General features: G+C 35.1%; 1 protein-coding gene across 3 annotated transcripts; it reads left to right on the forward strand.

Annotated features, from left to right (window-relative positions):
* The first annotated feature begins 2,456 nt into the window (after positions 1–2,456).
* Positions 2,457–7,647, forward strand: LOC113112605 (E3 ubiquitin/ISG15 ligase TRIM25). 3 transcript variants are annotated; one of them, XM_026278316.1, is made up of 8 exons: positions 2,457–2,588; positions 3,805–4,425; positions 4,936–5,031; positions 5,365–5,598; positions 5,943–6,099; positions 6,262–6,306; positions 6,400–6,441; positions 6,530–7,647. In XM_026278316.1, exons 1-8 carry the CDS (start codon positions 2,586–2,588, stop codon positions 7,084–7,086), a joined length of 1,755 nt encoding a protein of 584 aa, XP_026134101.1. In that variant the 5' UTR covers positions 2,457–2,585; the 3' UTR covers positions 7,087–7,647. The 3 variants fall into 3 exon arrangements, with proteins under 3 accessions (XP_026134101.1, XP_026134102.1, XP_026134103.1); XM_026278317.1 differs by having other exon boundaries at positions 2,463–2,588; positions 3,817–4,425; XM_026278318.1 differs by lacking the exon at positions 2,457–2,588 and adding an exon at positions 2,661–3,088 and having other exon boundaries at positions 3,817–4,425.
* Positions 7,648–13,537: the final 5,890 nt, after the last annotated feature.

Below are 13,537 nucleotides of genomic sequence, written 5' to 3' on the forward strand. Positions count from 1 at the left end.
CTCTTCACACTTCTGGCATTCTCATTAGCTCTTTCTCACTGCTCTGGAACCTATTACTTTAACCTTTCACTATCACTCGTGTGAGAACAGCATTGATCAGAGATCAGGCCTGATGAGAGACATTGTGGGTTAATCTGTTGAAGCATGTGGGAGAAAGAGGATTTCTTGAGATCGTGAGAAAATGAGCTGAGAGAGGGGGAATATTGATTGGTTTTGCTAATGAGAGGATTTTTGCTAGTCCGTTTAGGAATGTATCTAATACTCTCACTTGAGTCAAATATGAGTTCCTACTGGAAAAGGTGGAAAGGGCTAACCAGTCTGTAACTGACTCAGGTCAATCTGAATAGCGTTAAAAGTGTTTATTTCCCATTAGGGAAATCAGAAGTGTTTTTTCTTGTAAAACAAGTAAAGTGTTCCATGTGTTTCTGGATTCCTGATTTTTTTCTAAAGTAAGAAATAAATCGATAAAAAATATGTGACAATTCAAGTTGGTTGAGGTTCAAATGCATTTTGTATACAAGGTGCATTTTCTGCTGTAAAACGTGGATGTGTTAATATTTCTAAAAAAAAGACACTGCTTAAAAAGAACATTATTTTGTGTATATAGTGCGATGAAATGTGTTTTCTGAATTTTACAGTTTAAGGTTAAAAAAAAGAAAAAACATTTTCCACATACTGTACATTAAAATTTCTCCTCTATGTCCTGCCTTTCTGAAACATGTCGATTTTTACAAAGCTCATCATTCTGAAAAGCGAGCTGTACACTGATTGGCCAGCTATCCAGTGCATTGTGATTGGCCGAATACCTCAAGTGTATGACAGAAATGTTATGCCCCTTAACATACTGTGATGCCATGTACCAGTGAAACGATACAAGACCAATAATAAAACCCTGATTATAATGACTTATACGATCTTTTTACACATTGCATTGCATCACAATGCGTAAACATAAAACCATGTCTGCATTTTTAATTGGAGAAATGACAAACAACAAGCGCTACTCTACACTCCCCAAAACTCGCATTTGAATCATCAGTGGCAAATCCTTTAAATATGAAAACATACTTACAGGCTGTGAGCCAGCATTATTTGTCAGAACACCGGTATTGCAGGCTACTCTCTCAGGAAACAGTCCTCATCCTCCGTAAAATGTGCAGCACACATCTGAATATTTGTTTTTTTTTGACATGCACACACTGTGTGGCTATACAGAGTTTCCCGTTGCTGTGGCATACTGTTTTAAAAAGCACACGTGATATTTATCTACTTCAGGTCCTAATTAGGCGACAACCAGCACATGAGCTGTTGTGCTGCCTAACATTACTTTAAAAAAAAGTGTCAGCCACATCAAAAAAATTAACAGCTTAAAGCTGCAGTGGGGAACTTTTGTAAAAATATATTTTTTACATATTTGTTAAACCTGTCATTATGTCCTGACAGTAGAATATGAGACAGATAATCTGTGAAAAAAGTCAAGCTCCTCTGGCTCCTCCCAGTGGTCCTATTGCCATTTGCAGAAAGTTATGCGCTCCCGGTTAAAAAACAACCAGTCAGAGCTGCGGTCCGTAACTTTGTTTGTGTTCAAAATGTAGAAAAATGAACATAATAAGCGAGTACACCATGAATCCATTTTCCAAACCGTGTTTTTAGCTTGTCCTGAATCACTAGGGTACACCTATAATAAGTGTTTATATTCAGACTATTTTAGATTGCTTCGGGGGTACCACGGCGGAGTAACCCAGTACCTTCATAGACATAAACAGAGAGAAGTAGCTCCGGCTACAATGTTCTTCCGCAAGACGCAAGCAGTTATGTTTATTAACCGCTAGAGCGTCAAAAGTTCCCTAATGCAGCTTTAAGTCGTTTGTGGATTAATGCTTTTTAGAGACGCGAACAGTTTCAAGCGATTCAGTTCGATTTGGTGAACTGGTTCAAGAACATCCGGTTACATCAAATGATTTGTTCGAGAACCAGATATCACTAAACTGCAGTGCAGTGAACGCACTCACAACAGACCCGGAAGAGAAGACAATGCTGAATAAAGTCTTAGTTTTTGCTATTTTTGGACCAAAATGTATTTTTGATGCTTCAAAAAATTCTAACTGACCCTCTGATGTCACATGGACTACTGATGATGTTTTTCTTACCTTTCTGGACATGGACAGTATACTGTGCACAGTTTCAATGGAGGGATTGAGAGCTCTCTGACCTAATCTAAAATATCTTAAACTGTGTTCCCAAGATAAACGGAGGTATCACGGGTTTGGAAGGACATTTAGAGTCATTATGGACATAATTTAGATTTTTGGGTGAACTAACCCTTTAAAGGCTAGTTCTCAAGGAGTTTGTCTGTTCCTTTTATTTAATATTTTCGGGTAAAAGCATGATTTAAACGATTCAAAAAATACAACCCGGGAGTGGGCGGGAACGGGACAGGATTTTTTTTTCGGGAGTGGGACTGGACATATTTGAAAGTCCACTCCAGTGTCACCATCTAATACGTAGCTGAGACGTAGTTGGGTATCTTTTCAGGAAACAAAAGTGAAGCTGACCTCTCTTTGCATTACAACTGCGTGCAAGAGATGGTAAGTGTGTCCAAGCAACAGTGTATTTAATAGTTCTGTAATAATACGCAGCAAAGTATGGTCTATTTTTCTTTATAACATTGACTAAATAACGGGTAGTCTTGTCACGATAGTGTCTGAATTCGACTAGCCTCGTTGCTGAAGATTATGCTAAGTTATTTGTAAACAACTAGCCTATGCATTTCATCCACGGTTTCCACTATTAAAATGATTCTTAAACTGTTAATAGTTTGCCTGGGTCTGTTCTTATTATGAATAGCAATATAACTCTTTAAAACGCTAAACCATATTAGCTAACCGATGCATTTTTAGAACCTCTTGGATTCTTCTACGTGTCTTATGCCTATGACGTATTCGGTTCAAAGTTGAAGGTTTTGGCGCTTTTTATTTCTCGGTGTGTTACATAATCTACAGTTGCATCACCTATTTTACCAAATAAGTGAAGAGACACGTTTAATGAGTAGAACTTAGAGAAACCAACCGGAAGTTCAAGTGATCAGGTAAACAACCGTATGATGCAGAAAAATGAGATCGCTTCATGTTTGTTAGAGAAACAAGAAAGAGAAATGAGGTTAACGTTACTTTGAGACTGACGACGAATGAATCGTGTCATCACATGTGAAAAGATGAATTAAAACAAAAATGAAGTTTTAAGAAAAACCCTGCTGGGGAATAAAATAATAAATAAATAAAATAAAATGGAAACCATAACATACGGGTTTCACTACAGATACCATTACAAACCATCAACTGTTGATCATTAACCCATTGTATTATGCTACCAATAGAAGGCAACAACGAATTACAAGTGAAGACCCACAGGGACCATTACAGTTTCCATTAAAACCAATACAATTCCCATTATAACCATTAAAACCATTACAATGTCTACTGAAAAACAGGGTTTGAACTAACATTACTAATCTGAAAATTTCTTGAATTTAAAGGTGCATTCATTCATTTCCCTCATTAAAAAGTTTCAGCTCTAAAAATGGAATAGGCTAGTCAGTGTATTAATTCCTGTACACTTGCATCTGATACAAACTGTCTAAATTCATGACATCATCAAAATTACTTCATGCACGCCAAGATAAGCAACATTGAGTAAACCAAATTACAATCTTATATTTAAGTGTTCTCTTTATTTTTGTAAGCTGTTGAGTGAGATTTGAATTTTAGTTTACGTGATTCAATATTTTCCAGTAACATCACTTAGTGTTTTCTACAGTTTTTTCACAGCAGCAAAATGGCAGAATCTTCTGATGAACAAAATCCATTAAACTGTCCAATCTGTCTTCACCTTCTGAAGAATCCAGTTAGTACATCATGCGGCCACAGTTTCTGTATGGACTGTATTAATGAGTGTTGGGATAGGGATGACCAGAAAGGCGTTTACAGCTGCCCCCAGTGCAGGCAGACATTCAGCCCAAGACCAGTTCTCAGCAGAAACACTGTGCTGGCTGAAGTTGTGGAGAGAATGAAGAGAAAAGAACCAGAAGCAGGAACAGCCTCTCCTGTCCTGAGTTTTGCTGTGTCTGGAGACGTTGAGTGTGACATCTGCACTGAGACCAAACTAAAAGCCATCAAGTCTTGTCTGGTGTGTTTGGCTTCTTACTGTGAATCTCACATCAAAACTCATTATACATCTCCTGCATTAAAATGGCACAAACTAGCCAATGCCTCTCCACTTCTACTGGACCAGATCTGCTCCCAACATCATAAACCACTTGAGCTGTATTGTTCCCAAGATCAGCAGTTAATATGTGTTCAGTGCGCTTTGATCAACCACCAGAACCATAGCATGACTTCACCTGCAGCAGAAAGACAAAAAATACAGGTCAGGCATGAAACTTTTTTCTATCTCCCTAGTTGTCTCTGATGCTCAAATGAATTCAAACAGAAGAAAAGATCGTTCTGAACAAGTATTATTACAAATAATATTAGACTAATTATCATAATGTTATACTTATACAAAAGTATGTGTTCTCCACTTAAGTTGTCTTCCACCTCTGATGCTAAAGTACTGGACATATCGTAATTGTTGCAAATTTAAAAAAATATTATTATTGACACTTGATAGTAGACTAAGTAAAAAATTTGTTTTACTCATTTAAACCCCTTGGTTTGTGGATTTGTAGTTTGTAGTTTACATGCTATTCCATGCCTCTAAGATTAGTTCCTCCTCAGACGTTTATGTATTTTTATTTGTAATTTTGTGAACATGCATTATAGAACTCAACCTTTGTTTCCTAGTAGGCTGGTTTATTTATTTTTCACTACTTGGGAACAGTTTCCATAAACATTATTGCAGAAGCATAATAAATAAACAGCACAAATTTATTCACAGGGGCGGTTGCAGGAAAATCAAGATGGCCTACAAGGAGAAATACATCAGCGAGAGTTGAAGGTGCAGGAATTAAGAGAAGCTGTGGACTCTCATAAGGTATTGTTATAATTATATTATAGGATATGAATGTACAGTTATACAAAGATAAGTAAACTGTGGTATAGAATTATAGTATGATAAAATGCCTTGAAAAAAGGTTTTCCTTCGAGTAAAGTTTGGAAAAATTAGTTATCATACAATACATTATTTCAAACAAGTGGTTTGCTTTCTTATATGTTCTGTAATGTTTGCTGCTACTTTTTTAATATTGTTTTATCTTACTCTTAACTTGTTTTCAGGTGTAATTCAATAGTTTGTTTTGTCTGTGGGTTATAGTAAGAGCCGAAGCAAAGGGATGTTTTAATAAAAGTCTGCTCTGTCATCTAACAGCACTCTGCAGAAGCAGCCGTGGAGCACAACGAGAAGGTGTTCACAGAGCTGATCAGCTCAATGGAGAAAAGACGAGTCAAGATAACAGACATGATCAGAGCTCAGGAGAAATCAGAAGTAAGCAGAGTTGAGGACCTCATTCTAACATTGGAGCAGGAGATCAGTGATCTAAGGAAGAAGCATGCTGAACTGGGGCAGCTTTCTCTGATAGAAGATGACATCTATGTGATTCAGGTAACAGAACTCTGATTATCTGCAGCAGAGGAAGTTTGGTTTTTTAAAGGCTGTTTTCACTCTTGGTTTGACTGCATGGTCAGAAACCAAATGTGATGCTTGATTTTAGGGTCTATGTCATTTGTTTGTTAATATAAAGGGAATAATATTAAGAGGGCATAACACAAGGGCCAGATTTGCTATTTTATTTATGTTTTTGTCTTTTGTTTTGTTCTTTTGTCTATGTTTTTGTTTTTGGATTCATCACAACACTTTTAGACACACAGAACAGCACCTGTGTTCTCTGGATCAAAAGCGTTATTGTGAAATGTTTTATGATTTATTGTAGCTTCTTCCAATTGCAGAATTTCTTAACCGTTTCCCGATACCAATGTTCAAATTTGGGTGGCATCTCCATCAGCCAACATCTGACATTTGAGGAAATAGAAACAGTTGTCAGTGAGCTCAAAAGCCAGCTGGATGACCTCAGTGAACAAGACATTGCGTGGATATCAGAGAAAAGTGAGTTAGCTTTTAAGGATTTTGCCAAGCTATTATCTTTAATGTGGATCTGTTAATAGGTAATGAATGGTAATTCATAGGTAATTATTTTTTTTTTTTATCGTTGTTAATAACCTCCAATTTTGGTAAAATATTTACAGTAAACAATTTGTGTCTTAATAGTTCCAACTATCCATATAATGGTGAAAAATGAAAAGATCGCAGCATGTAAGTTCAATATATTTTTTTCCCATTTTTATTTTGAAATGGTACACTTAATACATGCACATATGCTTAAGTTTTTTTTTTTTATTTGTTTAGATTTGCCATCTAAACCCAAGACCAGAGAAGAATTCCTTATATGTAAGTCACTTTGTAGCTGCATGTCAGGAGTGAAGAAAATCCACTACTGAAGTACATTTGTTTAATCCCATTTTCTTTTTATCAACAGATTTCTCTGACCTGAATCTGAATCGCTCATCCGCCTGTACTCAGCTCTCTGTAAATAATAACAAGACTGTGTCAAGGCGTGATGTTCAGCAAAGCTCAGATTCATTGAATTTAATGTATAACTATAAACGTACGTACCAGGTGCTGTGTAATGAAAGGCTTTCTGGACGCTGTTATTTTGAAGTTCAGTGGGGAGGAACAGGTTGCTCTATTGCATTCTCATATGACTATATTAATAAAGGTGGAGGAACATTTATCTTTGGCTCTAACAACAGATCCTGGAAATTTAACTTTCCAACAGCTAATCTTTGTGTATTGAATAATGGCCAAGAGACCAACATTAGCATGGTCTCTAAAATTGGAGTGTTTCTTGACCAAGAAGCAGGAACTGTGTCCTTTTACAATGTCTCTGATAAAATGACCCTCCTGCACACAATCCAGACCACATTTTCTCAACCCCTCTTTACTGGGTTTTCATTTAAGGGCTGGAAAAATTACTCATCAGTGACTATTTGTGATTTGCCAACAAACATTACCAAAACAAACATTACATTGTGACTGCACATGGGTCTATCACAAATGGACACTAATGCAAGGCAAAATAAATCATTTTAATAAACAAATTCTATAGTGTGATTTCAAAATGTATTTCTAATGCTAATGGTCACATTCTTTGCCTTGTCATACTACATTGTTACAGCATTATCTTTATTTATGTTAATTGCATCAAAGAAAAGGCTAAATTAGTCTATTAATTAATAGCTTTCAAACCTTATTGCTGGATATGTGCTGGTCAAACAAGTAATTAAAAAAATAAAAATAAGAAATAGATGATTTCTGTTGTTTTTGAAATTGCAGCCACTTTCTCTTCTGCCATTTTTGATGTGACTGCATGAAAAATGTCATGTTGTGAGATGACCTATGTCTTTTGTTTTGTTCCTTTTCCTGAGATTTCACTTGCCATCTCTGCTACTCTAGATTTTACAGTTTATGCTAAATGTTTGTTTGATTCACCAATTTCCTTTAAAAATAGTGAATTGAGGTTGAACTTGAGGTTGAGGTTGTGTGTATATATATATATATTACAACAGAACCATGAATTAAATGTATCCATTCTCAGAACTGTCTGTCTTTCATTTATCTCAAGTGACATAAAGATCAGGAATGCTATAGCAAACAGTTAATCATAAGGGACAGGGATATTTAAAACTTTAAATTACTTTTAGAAAATAAAGTGGCATAAGAAAGCTTGCAGTGGCAGGTTTAAAGTCAAGTCACCTTTATTCATATAGCGCTTTTAACAAAACCGATTGTGACAAAGCTACTGAACAGCATTAAATAGTGGACAATAGTGTCAATAATGCAAAAAGGCAGTTCATCGTTGAATTCAATGATGTCATCATCCAGCTCAGTTCAGTTTAAATCGTATCTGTGCAATCAAGTCGATGGAATTGCTGGAAATTTAGCATCCCCAACTCGGCAAGTTTGTGTAAAAGATCAGAGATTTATAATAATGCATGTAGTGTACTGAGGTGTTGGAGGTAGAAAAGACAAAGAGAAAGAGACATTTAAAGCTACCTCCTTACTTTTAAACAACACATCCACCCTACTTAAAGAGAGCAATAGTGGGATGGTAAACTACACTAAACTCGGAGAATCAAAGGGAGTCAGCGAGAGCTAGCTACACCACTCAGAAACTGCAGTTAAATACAAAGGTCTCAAGACTCCAGCACTCCCCAAAAACTGGGGGCAAACTGGGCCAAAATTCTTGTCGTTTCTTCGGAAACCCGTCTGAGCCCATAAGGGGCGGAAAACATCCCAGTAGTGGGGAAGGGTCCTAGAGACTCCTAAAGTGGGAGATTGTACTAATCTACACTAAACTCCCATTACAAGTTTTTTTATTTATTTATTTTTTTGTGGCCCCTGTATTGAAATGCATATTTTTGAACTCTGAGAAATAGTGTATATACATTTTTACATCTAACATCATTATAATAGCAGATTAGCATAACATAATGCATGATTAACATTTTCCAGATTGATATTTTTATTATTTGCTATTTTTCTTTTATATTTTTATTATTTGCTATTTTTCTTTCTTTTATAATATCATGTGAGTGAGGTCACAAAGGGATCATTAGATTTGAATTGATTCCTGATTTGGATGAGTAGAAATTGACAGGAACACTAAAACTGTTTGAGTACAGCTACACCTGTTGGTCAAATGGAGGAATAGATTCCCCCTCCCTCCCTCCCTCTCTCTCTCTCTCTCTCTCTCTCTCTCTCTCTCAGCATTTCCACTATCAAATCGATCTTATATAAACTCGTACATATAACTCGTCTCTTGTGAGGTTCTCTTTTTGTCCCAAAAGAGTCTGGTTTAGAAATCTACATAAATTATAATCTTTTCATATTCAAATAGGCTAAGGCCCAGTGCTCATTAAACCCATGAGGGATTAATGATGAGAAAGCTTGTTAAGGCCAGTCCAATTAAACTGCACGAGAGTCCCTACAGAAGAGCTCTGTGTAAAGGAGGGCAATTAAAGACTAATTAGGAAGAACTTTCTTAATTAATTCCAAAAGGGCACATGTGCGTGAGACCTCCCAAATTATGGTTACTGTTATAAAAATACATACTACTGTATGTAGAAGACACATAGGATCTTCATATCCCTCAGTCAGTTCTCAGAAAATGGGTCACCATCAAAGAGAAACTGGAAAATAGACACATAATGAAATATTTCTGCTCAAAGATCATTAGAATTAGAATTAACCACCAGGGACTTGTACTTTAACAGCTGTACTGGTATGCTGTACAGAATATACTGTTCGTGCTAAATTTAGATTTTAATCAGATGATTGTAGGATGAGATATCAAGAGTAATATTATTTTTCAAAATTTCAAAAGAACATTTCAAAGCTACAGGTGTGATAAATCAATCTTAAATCAGATTTGTCTGAAAGCAGGAGGGACACTTCTTTATTAGGCTACATGTGGCAGAAGAAAGTCCTTAACTATATTTTCCCTATTTGAAATTACGTATTTGGAATCAGTATTTTCCCCACACAGAACTACCTTTAGCGAAAAAAATGTCAAAATGACTTAATATCCCGCTGACAGTGAAATTGCAAACAATTAAAGTCAAAGTTCAATATGAACATAAGAAGTTCGTTTGTTTGAAATATTTGAAAATCTTAAACGTGAATCTGCTTCCACCGGTTTTTTTTTTTTAATTAGCCTTTTCAAAAGCTAATTCTGTGCTCCCTCAAGTGGTTGTGAAGGGTATAGCTATATACTTCTGAGATAAATAATTTGTCAGCACATCAAAACCAAAACTTTCAAACTGATTATAAAACTAAAAGCAAAAACATTTTAATACGTAGAGTACATGTAACCTTTCAGTGTAATTAATTTCCTTTTTTACTTTCATAGGAACCGTGAAATGTTTTATGTTTCTCTATGAAATGATGCTTAAATTGTGAAGGGGTGGATTTACATTTATTTATCATTATCTTCGCGGTAGAGATATAAAATATGGATATACCATTATATTTGTGTTTGACATATCTCATATGAAACATTTTTGTTTCTCAGTGAGCGTTTTATGTGACATATTTATGGTGAAATCATTAAATTATTTATTGTAAAGATAGTGATTTACATCATAACACTGCATTATTATGTGGTCAGGTAATAATTGGCTTCTGCGTAAAAGACTGACCGTAATACTGCATTTTGAAGCCAGACAATTTCAAACTTAAAGGACACTTCTCTGTTCACACACACTATTAAGTTAATCCATATCCAGACGTGCAGACACCCACCCACCCACCCAGCCACACACACACACACACACACACACACACATTCTGAAGTCAAACCAGCTGCTCTGCAGGACCCACCTTCACAGATCTCTCTAAGCACAGAGAGACGCTGCATCTGTTATTGTGAGGTTTTAATAAATGATACTGTAGTTCAGTGGATGTGTAGTTTGTGAGTGTGTGTGTCTTTGATGCAATGTGGAGACATTATGTCTAGCAGTGTTTAAGAGCAATAATGCTAAGGTAAAGGTTAAATCAGCGTCATCCACTTGTCTTGTGTGTGGGCTTGTCATCTATCATCCTAAAACAAAAGCAGATGATCCCCTGCAAAGCCCTAGACAATAATAAAAAACAATTTATTTATATTAGTGGTTCTCAAATGCTAGTTTGCACAGGGCTGTTCTAATAGATTGGCAACAGGGAAAAACTGAACTAAGTTCAAATAATAAAATGACAGTAAGCATGTAATAATGCTTGGTTAAGATGTCAAAATAAGGCTTATCAAATTATCAAGAAAACTGAAAAGTTGTTCTCATTGATGTTTATACTTCAAAGGATGTGCATTGACTAAAACTATAAATTATTTTGTTATAATCTATCACAATATAAATATTATATTACTTGAATATATGAATTATAATGATAAATTAGTTGGCCTGCAGTTTGTTCCATGTGTTCGCATTGGTAAATAAAATGCATCTATGCATTTATAGAATTGACAATACTTCTATTCGGCCTGTCATTTTAATTATTTTGCTTTTTTTTTACACAGAAAAAAATACTGTAAATAAAAGATTATTGGAGTATATTTAAAAAAAAAAAAAAAAGATATTTTAGTCATTCAATATTCCATATTTAATTTGGTGTACTACTGTTTTTTTGTAATTATTTGTGAAGTTTACTAGCAATTTCTGTTTAAAAATGGTTAAATCTTTAAAAAACATTAAATAAAAATAATAAAATTGCAATATTTCCATATAAATATTTTATGTTTATTTAAAGACATTATAAAGACATTTATGTTGACATTTTTCATTGATGTCCAATGGTAAATGTGGCTCTTAAAATAAAAACTGAATAGAATATATGAATAGTTTTACATGAATATAAGTGCACAGAAAATAAAAGTTTAATAGGACAAGATATGTAGAAACAAAATGGCCTAATTTTAAGCAGTCACAGCTACAGAGTGTTTTTAAAAAAGTGTGATTAAAGCAAGACACATCATATTATATCTTCCGGATTAATGCATAATGCATTTTTAATGCATTTAACGATATTTATATTAAAACATCAATAGGTTTTCCAGTATACACTAAACAAAATTATGTGGACTCCTGACACCACACCTATTCGTGCTTGCTGAATATTTGAATTCAAAGCCATTATCCTGAAACCATCATTTTGCTGCCATAACAGCTTCCACACTTCTGGGAAGGCTTTTCACTGCATGTTGGAACACAGCTGTGGGTTTACTACCATTCAAACACAAGAGCATCAGGGAGATTAGTTGGTGATGTTGGGAGAGGAGGCCTGGGGCCCGTTTCACTAAGGAGGTTCAACCAACTCTGAGTTTAAACTTGAACTCTGAGTTGACTTACCCTGAGATAGGGAACTCTGAGTTTTCGGTTACAGAACAGTAAGCTCAATAAACTCAATAAGCACGTGTACCACAACTATAAAAAGCCATTACTATTACGATTCACCATGGCAACAGCTCCCGCCAAAAAGCCGTTTGCATACTTCAGACTCAATACAAATATAATTCTTCTTAGTGTTATAATATCACAGGTGAAATCTGGCAGACCGTTAGATTAAAGAAATAATAGCTAATCATTTTATGGTATCTCATGGGCAAAAAATATATAGAAAAGAATAAAATTAATAATAATATTTTAAGTGCATTTTTCTTATTTTACAAATGATCTGCCAATGGAGTAAGAAAAATACGGCAGTGGCTATTTACACTAAGTGGAATTAACATACTTTCTTAGCGATAGATCCTATTTACAGTAGGCTAAGTGCAAGTAGCTCTAGATGCTATTTACAGAAAAAATTTACAGTGAAAATCGTGATATGTTCTATTTACCATGTAAAAGTAGCAGTTCTTCAACAGGCTAAGTGTAAATAATAATTAGATGCTAGTTATACTTTATACTGGCAGATACATACAGTACTAGGCCCATGTGCACCTCAGTATTGTTATACATTAACAGGATGCAATAATAACAGATTGTAAATGATTATATTTATTACAATTATAAATAGCTGCATCATTATTAAACACTCGTTGGGCACTTTACTCCCACTTTTAGAACATTTTGTTCATTTATTGAAAATAAATGCTAATTTGACGTGATGGGAAAAGTGAGAAGAACGAGGTTGGCAAAAGCCGGACTCTAACCCAATCAAATTGCTTTACAAGCTAGTTTTCCCTGCCCAAAACATTACTGCCTACACCATTGAGCCGTTATTCACATGTGTCATATTTAACCTTACGTGTCGATGGAGGGAGGAGCTACAGTAGATTTGCACTTAGTAATTGACACTCCAAATAATCTTGTTTTCCATTTGCATTAAGATTATTTTTTTACCACACTGGCACATAATTTTCAAAATCTCCCCCCAGGAAACAAGACTAAGTATCTTATATAATTTTAATAGAAAAATCAATCTTTATTTTTTTTTGTTTGTTTTTGATTTATTTGTACTTGGGGAAAAAAAAAGAAAGAAAAAAAAAACACTTAGTAAGAAGAGCATTTTTTCAGCGTGCATCAGTGAAGTGTTTAAAAAGGGGGAAGAGACCGAAAGAAACTCTGGGTTTACCGAAGAAAACCTACTCCTGACCAGGTTAGGTTCATAGAGTAAGTTACCATGTTAACTGTCTCTGAGTATAAGTTAGCTCTCTTTCAGAAACGGGCTTGACTTACCCTGCTTTCTCGGGTTTGACAAACCTCCCATTCTGAAACAGAAAACCTGGAGTTTCCCTCATTTCAGGGTTAACATACTCAGAGTTTTCACTTAACCTCCTTTGTGAAACAGGCCCCTGGTTCACACTATTCACAGGGATTCAGGTCTGAGCTTAAAAAAGTTCTTCCATGCCAGGTTCTTTTAATAATTTCTTTATGGATCACTTAAATTAACCATTTATGAATTGTTGCAATGAAGTTAGCAAGGTAACAGGTTA

This window comes from Carassius auratus, chromosome 13 (assembly GCF_003368295.1).
Source record: "Carassius auratus strain Wakin chromosome 13, ASM336829v1, whole genome shotgun sequence".
Taxonomy (NCBI): Eukaryota; Metazoa; Chordata; class Actinopteri; order Cypriniformes; family Cyprinidae; genus Carassius; species Carassius auratus.

Excerpts from the sequence above, each read along its gene's own strand:
- LOC113112605 (XM_026278316.1), top strand. Across the intron at positions 4,426-4,935 it reads CAGAAAGACAAAAAATACAG|GGGCGGTTGCAGGAAAATCA; the intron begins GTCAGGCATGAA and ends ATTTATTCACAG. Across the intron at positions 6,307-6,399 it reads AAATGAAAAGATCGCAGCAT|ATTTGCCATCTAAACCCAAG; the intron begins GTAAGTTCAATA and ends TTATTTGTTTAG.